Source organism: Sardina pilchardus, chromosome 6, assembly GCF_963854185.1.
Source record: "Sardina pilchardus chromosome 6, fSarPil1.1, whole genome shotgun sequence".
Lineage (NCBI taxonomy): Eukaryota > Metazoa > Chordata > Actinopteri > Clupeiformes > Clupeidae > Sardina > Sardina pilchardus.
The window spans coordinates 23068177-23076350 of NC_084999.1; the positions used below are offsets into that span (position 1 = coordinate 23068177).

At 36.6% G+C, this 8174-nt stretch overlaps 1 protein-coding gene across 1 annotated transcript in view; it reads left to right on the top strand.

The window, feature by feature from the left end:
- dcps (decapping enzyme, scavenger) overlaps positions 1-7345 on the top strand; it is a 28723-nt gene extending 21378 nt beyond the window's left edge. The window contains exon 6 of the mRNA XM_062539117.1: positions 6961-7345. Within this exon, the coding sequence (XP_062395101.1) occupies positions 6961-7236 (276 nt within the window). The 3' untranslated portion in view covers positions 7237-7345. The remainder of the gene's footprint in view (positions 1-6960) is intronic.
- The last annotated feature ends 829 nt before the right edge of the window (positions 7346-8174 follow it).

Consider the following 8174-nt stretch of genomic DNA (forward strand, 5'->3'; position numbering starts at 1 on the left):
GAAGTAGTGAAACAGGTTCTGTAGTTTTAATGAGATTGTATGCTTAAAGCCTGAAGGCCCGATCAGATTACAGGCGGCATGCGCTATGAAACCCATTCATTTCAATGGGTTGAGAGCGCAAAAGCGGCTCTGCCGTTAAGCGCAGCAAAGCGCAGCGCCGGCGGCATTTTGCCGCTTTGCCACTGTTGCGCGTACCGCGGTCAAAGTTTAAATAATTGAACTTTGACCGCGGCGCGCTGTAAGTGAATGGTGTTTTGCGCGGAGCCCAGCAGTAACCATAGAAATAGGAGCGGTAACAGCAACAAAAATCGTACAACGTTATCTCAACCAAGAGCAACCTAGCGTTGAGCGCAGCGCATGCCGTCTACAATGTGATCGGGCCTTGAGACAAAAGGTGCCTCTCATATAGCGTTTACGCGTCCTCTCTCGCTCCTCACTGATCTACATAAAGAATGATGGAGCGGCAACAATGGGATAGTCTAGCCCTTCTTCTATCTTTCTTTATGTAGATCATTGAGGATCGAGGAGCGAGGGAGGACATATAAACGCTGCTTGAGAGGGACCCACAGTAAATACTTTAAAAGTTGTATGTAGATAGTCTAATTAATGTTGATAGACAGAATGTTTAATGGATTTTGATAGGCAGATTGTTTAATAGATATTAATTGACAGTTTAATGGTGGATGAGTGAATGGTCTGAAGAAGATGAATGGATAGAAGGTTGGATGGAATGTGCCTTATATTCTTGTTAAGAGAGACACTGATACAGCTCTCTGAGAGTAGTTGATACAGGTGTAATCAATTTAATTGGCTAGTTCTAAGAGAGCCAGAGTGTTTATGCTTAAAGCCTGAGACAGAGTAAATCATTTAAAAGTTGAATGTAGATAGTCTAATTAATGTTCATAGACAGAGAGTTTAATGGATGTTGATAGGCAGATTGTTTAATAGATGTTGATAGACAGTTTAATGGGTGGATGAGTGAATGGTCTGAAGAAGATGAATTGATAGAAAGTTGGATGGAATGTGCCTTATATTCTTGTAGTGGAGAGACACAGCTCTCTACTGAGAGTAGTGGATACAGATACAGGTGTAATCAATTTAACTGGCTAGTCTTAAGAGAGCCAGAGTGTGCTTGAGACAGAGTAGATTGTTTAAAAGTTGAATGTAGATTGTCTAGACTGTTTAGAATAGGTGGATGAGTGAATGGTTTGAAGAAGATGAATGGATAGAAAGTTGGATGGAATTAGGAAGACTTATGTTGATACAGTTGATACAGGGGAACAGAAAATGTAGTCTCAAGAGAGCCAGTGTATGTCTGAGAGAGAGAGAGAGAGCTGCTGCACCTGGACTGGCCACCTGGCGTAACATTCTAATTGCTGCCGTGATGTCATAATGAGCAATGTTAAGTCTATGGGGAAATTGTCATTTTAATTAAGTTATAGTTTAAAAAGTTTAAAAGTTACAAAGTTGAAAAATACAAAGCCCGGATGGCCTAAGTAAGACCTACGCAGCAAAGTTTGAATGAAGTTTCTATGTTAAACGGTTGAAGCTGCATTAACTGCGTTAGAAGAAGAAGAAGAATAAGAAGACTTGGAATAACAGTACAGTGCATTTTCATGCACTGTAATAACTAGAGAAAGCAATTCCAGGGAATTACGAGTGCATGAAAATTGAGACCAAGATAGAGGTGAAGTAGAGAAAAGGTTGAGGGGAGTCATAGTTGATGACAATTAACAGTTGGAATGATCAAAAAGTTCAGTTGAGTAGTTCAAATAGTTGAGCTATTTAATAGAGAATTATTGAGTGAGGACTTTTATTTTGAAACAGTTGTATTTGAGGAAACTCTTGGTGGGATACATAGCTGATGACAACTGTAATTCGGAGTGGCTAAAGAGTTAAATAGTTGCAAAGTTTAAATAGGTACATTATTAAATACGGAATTATGACACTGATGACTTATTTTGAAACAGTGTGGGCAGAGGAAATAGGTGGTGGGAGTCATAGTTGAAGACAACTGGCAGTTAAAATAGCTGAACAGTTGATTAATTGAGTAGTTTAAATGTTTAATTCTTTCATTAAGAAACAGTTTCAGGCAGTAGAAACAGTTGGAGGGAGTCATAGTTGATAACTGACAGTTAAATAGTTGAATAGTTTAAATAGTTGAATTAATTAATAGTGAATTATTTGAGTGAGGACTTTTATTTTGAAACAGTTTCAGGCAGTAAAAACAGTTGGAGGGAGTCATAGTTGATGAAAGCTGACAGCTGGAAAAGCCGAACAGTTAAATAGTTGGGTAGTTTAAATAGTTGAATTAATTGATAGTGAATTTAGTTTCAGGCAGTAAAAATAGTTGGAGAGAGTCATAGTTGATGAAAGCTGACAGTTGGAATAGCCAAACATTTAAATAGTTGAGTAGTTGAAATAGTTGATGACAACTGACAGTTAAAATGGCTGAACAGTTAAATAGTTGAGTAGTTTAAATGGTTGAACGATTTGATAGTGAATTATGGTAGTGAGGATTTTTAGTTTGAAACAGTTTTGGGCACAGGGAACAGTTGAGCAGGATATGTAGTCTTATCAGAGCCAGACTGCATGCTTAAGAGCCTGAGAGAGAGAGTTCTGGCATACAGTAGGATTCTAGAAGCCTGAGAGTTCTGGCATAGGATTCTAAAAGCCTGGGAGAGAGACTTCTGGCAAAGGATTCTAATTGTGATGTCATAATCACAATGTTAAGTCTATGGGGAAATTTTGATAGTTTTAATTAAATAGTTTAAAAAGTATAAAAGTTACAAAGTTGAAAAATACATGTCTGAAGTCACCTAACTAAGATCTACGCGACACAGTTTGAATGAAGTTTCAAAGTTAAACCGTTGAAGCCGCATTAAACGCACAAAAAGCGTTAGAAGAAGAATAAGAACTAGAGAAAGCAATTCCAGGGAATTACGAGTGCATGAAAACGTAAACATTTCTGTTCAATAAAGTATTGTTAGATAATGTTTCAAATATCATTCAAGCACAAAGATAGAGGTGAAGTAGAGAAAAGGTTGATGGAAATCATAGTTGATGACAATTAACAGTTGGAATGGGCAAAAAGTTAAACAGTTGAGTAGTTTAAATAGTTGAATTAATTAATAGTGAATTATTCTAGTGAGGACTTTTATTTTGAAACAGCTGTGGGCAGAGGAAACTGTTGGTGGGATACGTAGCTGATGACAACTGTAATTCGGAATGGCTAAAGAGTTAAATAGTTGCATAGTTTAAATAGTTAAATTATTAAATACGGATTTATGGCACTGATGACTTATTTTGAAACAGTTGTGGGCAGAGGAAATATGTGGTGGGAGTCATAGTTGAAGACAACTGGCAGTTAAAATGGCTGAACAGTTGATTAATTGATCAGTTTAAATGTTTATTCTTTAATTATGAATAATTGTAGTAAGGACTTTCATTAAGACACAGTTTCAGGCAGTAGAAACAGTTGGAGGGTGTCATAGTTGATGAAAACGGACAGTTGGAATAGCCAAACAGTTAAATAGTTGAGTAGTTTAAATAGTTGAATTAATTAATAGTGAATTTAGTTTCAGGCAGTAGAAACAGTTGGAGGGAGTCATAGCTGATGAAAACGGACAGTTGGAATAGCCAAACAGTTAAATAGTTGAGTAGTTTAAATAGTTGAATTAATTAATAGTGAATTTAGTTTCAGGCAGTAGAAACAGTTGGAGGGATTCATAGTTGATGAAAACGGACAGTTGGAATAGCCAAACAGTTAAATAGTTGAGTAGTTTAAATAGTTAGTTGATGAAAACAGACAGTTGGAATAGCCAAACAGTTAAATAGTTGAGTAGTTTAAATAGTTGAATTGATTATTAGTGAATTTAGTTTCAGGCAGTAGAAACAGTTGGAGGGAGTCATAGTTGATGAAAACTGACAGTTTGAATAGCCAAACAGTTAAATAGTTGAATATTTTAAATAGTTGAGTAGCTTAAACAGTTGATGACAACTGACAGTTAAAATGGCTGAACAGTTAAATAGTTGAGTAGTTTAAATGGTTGAACGATTTGATAGTGAATTATGGTAGTGAGGATTTTTATTTTGAAACAGTTTTGGGCACAGGGAACAGTTGAATAGGATCTGTAGTCTTATTAGAGCCAGACTGCATGCTTAAAAGCCTGAGAGAGAGAGAGTTCTGGCATACAGTAGGATTCTAGAAGCCTGAGAGTTCTGGCATAGGATTCTAAAAGCCTGGGAGAGAGATTTCTGGCATAGGATTCTAATCGGTGATGTCATAATCACAATGTTAAGTCTATGGGGAAATTTGGTTAGTTTTAATTAAATAGTTTAAAAAGTTTAAAAGTTTCAAAGTTGAAAAATACATGCCTGAAGTCACCTAAGTGAGATCTACGCGACACAGTTTGAATGAAGTTTCAAAGTTAAACCGTTGAAGCCGCATTACACGCATAAAAAGCGTTAGAAGAATAAGAATAATAAGAATAATTGGAATAACAATAGAGTGCATTTTTCATGCACTCTAACTATAATAAGAACTAGAGAAAGCAATTCCAGGGAATTACGAGTGCATGAAAATTGAGACAAAGATAGAGGTGAAGTAGAGAAAAGGTTGAGGGGAGTCATAGTTGATGACAATTAACAGTTGGAATGAGCAAAAAGTTAAACAGTTGAGTAGTTCAAATAGTTGAGCTATTTAATAGAGAATTATTGTGTGAGGACTTTTATTTTGAAACAGTTGTGGGCAGAGGAAACTGTTGGTGGGATACATAGCTGATGACAACTGTAATTCGGAATGGTTAAATAATTAAATAGTTGCATAGTTTAAATAGTTACATTATTAAATACGGAATTAGGACACTGATGACTTATTTTCAAACAGTTGTGGGCAGAGGAAATAGGTGGTGGGAGTCATAGTTGAAGACAACTGGCAGTTAAAATGGCTGAACAGTTGATTAATTGAGCAGTTTAAATGTTTAATTCTTTAATTGTGAATAATTGTAGTAAGGACCTTCAATATGAAACAGTTTTAGGCAGTAGAAACAGTTGGAGGGAGTCATAGTTGATGACAACTGACAGTTAGAATGGCTGAACAGTTAAACAGTTGAATAGTTTAAATAGTTGAACTAATTAATAGTGAATTATTTTAGTGAAGACTTATTTTGAAACAGTTTCATGCAGTAGAAACAGTTGGAGGGAGTCATAGTTGATGCAAACTGACAGTTGAATAGCCAAACAGTTAAATAGTTGAGTAGTTTAAATAGTTGAATTAATTAATAGTGAATTTAGTTTCAGGCAGTAGAAACAGTTGGAGGGAGTCATAGTTGATGAAAACGGAGAGTTGGAATAGCCAAACAGTTAAATCATTGAGAATAAATAGTTGAGTAGTTTAAATTGTTGATGACAACTGACAGTTAAAATTGCTGAACAGTTAAATAGTTGAGTAGTTTAAATGGTTGAATGATTTGATAGTGAATTATGGTAGTGAGGATTTTTATTTTGAAACAGTTTTGGGCACAGGGAACAGTTGAATAGGATCTGTAGTCTTATTAGAGCCAGACTTTATGCTTAAAAGCCTGAGAGAGAGAGTTCTGGCATACAGTAGGATTCTAGAAGCCTGAGAGTTCTGGGATAGGATTCTAAAAGCCTGGGAGAGAGAGTTCTGGCATAGGATTCTAATCAGTGATGTCATAATCACAATGTTAAGTCTATGGGGAAATTTTGATAGTTTTAATGAAATAGTTTAAAAAGTATAAAAGTTACAAAGTTGAAAAATACATGTCTCCAGTCACCTAAGTAAGATCTACGCGACACAGTTTGAATGAAGTTTCAAAGTTAAACCGTTGAAGCCGCATTAAACGCACAAAAAGCGTTAGAAGAAGAATAATAATAAGAATAATTGGAATAACAATAGAGTGCATTTTTCATGCACTCTAATAAGTGGAATAACAGTAGAGTGCATTTTTCATGCACTCTAATAAGAATAATTGGAATAACAATAGAGTGCATTTTTCATGCACTCTAATGATAGAGATAATTGCAGTGCGTTGTGTAACCTGCGTTGTGTTGAACCACATGGCTCAACCGTGGCTCAATCTTGGCTCAAACCCGCAAACTCAGCTTCTGGATCGGTAGACGAACACAATGTACAATGCTGACGATGTACAACATACAGTGTGTATATTATTTCCAGAAAGCAGGATCCAATATATAAAATATAATTTATAAGAGTAAAATATACTCTGTATTAGATGCTAAACAACACACGCAGAGTGACGACACTGTGGAAAGGGATGTGCTCAGACGAAATAAATGTCTAGCAGAGGTGGTCATGTACCTGCAAGACTTGCTCTGCAACCCTTTAAATACCTGAATTTAAATAGTCTGTTTTTGATGGCTGCTTCTTCTAGAGGGATTGTGGAAGGCAGCCGCAGGCACCAGATCACCAGAGCACATCAGTTAATCAATGGAATTTCAATAATCTGAAACCAGGCTAAACAGGTTTACAGTTTTTGCCCATAGCTTGACGAGCCACTATGGCAACTGGTTAGAAAAAAGGTCAGCACAATCTAGTGCAGTATCTGGAGTAGCCTAGTCGCCTATGTCATGCTGTCTAATGTTTCACACAGCACAAGGTAATTCATTAAATATTAAGAATACAAAAAAAATTAACAGTGAACAGTGTTCATAGAAACAATAACACAAAAGTAATGTAATGAGTTACTTTCCATGGAGTAAAGAAGTAATACAAGGGATCACATTTTTTTACAGTAGTGGGCAATGTGTAATACATTACTTTTTTGAGAATCCCCCCTTCCTCTCTCTCTCTTAGCACTGCACCTGGGCAGACGGACCTGATATACATTAAGTTCAGGGGCCGATGGTTGCCTAGGGCAAGTTTTGATTTCAATGAGGGATGGCAGAATAAAATGACTCCAACATTGACTTTAACAGGAGGCCATCCTTCAACGGTTCAGTGTCCCTGCTTGCAAGCTCCGCATCTACCTGCACTACCAGCCGTCCTACTACCACCTGCACGTGCATTTCACCTCTCTGAGTCACGATGCGCCAGGCTGTGGGGTGGAGAGAGCCCACCTGCTCTCGGACGTCATCCTGAACCTGAAGGGAACCCCCATGTACTACCAGAAGCGCCCACTGTCTTTCCCCCTACGGGCAGATGACAACCTCGCCGCCAAGTTCAGGGAGGCAGGAAAGCTCCCAAACTGCTGACTGAACAGTTTACTGTCTTTTTAAATAATTATGATTTTAAGTGGTTTTGTACAAATGTGTGTGTATGTTTTTTTTTTTTAAAATAATAATAAAAAAAACAATGACAGTTTTTTGTTTTTTGTATGTATTTCAATATGTTCCAGTCATTTTGTTCTCAGCTTAGGTCTTCACAAGAAAGTACAAAGCTGGAAATGAAAACATTTACAGCTTGAACTATAGTTGAGTTGCAATTTCAGTTTTACTCAAACTTTGCACATCATCCAAATCATCCATTTTTTTGAAAATGAGTAATAAACAAAAAAGTTCACACCGTAAAACTATGCATGACATACATTTAAAGTAAATGATAAGAATTATATGGAAAAGAGCTGATGATAAGCAATTAAAACAAATTAAAAATAATAAAAAAAAACAAGAAGGTAAAATGAATAAAAGGGTACATGAAATAAAAATGGTCACACGGATAAGATAAAAGGTTATGGGAATGGTATTGGCTTAAAAGCTATGTCCATCCAATGCTGTTTTGGGTGGGGGGTGGTGGGGTTGTAAGGTTATTTTTCTTTTTTTGTAACTGGGCTTCCCCATAGTATAATATTGAAGTGTTTTAGTAGCATCTGCGCTCTGGGCAAAAAAAAAAAAAAAAAAGAATATGCCGCCCATTGTTCACAGATGTGGGACAACCGCTACCGGGCCACACAGATAAGAAAATGGTAGCCTACAATTAAACAATTAGGCTTCCTAATAACATATTATGAAATCAGGGTATTGATGCAGAAATCAGGCTACTTATTGAATTTGATGCAGTCTTTTATATGTGCATTAAAACGTTACATTAGGAACACACTCTGGCCATGTGTGTCATCACCCCAAGATAGAACTCTCTTGTTGCGGTGTGCTCACAGTGTTTTCAATGTTATTAGCTCGCCTTGCGGTTTGGC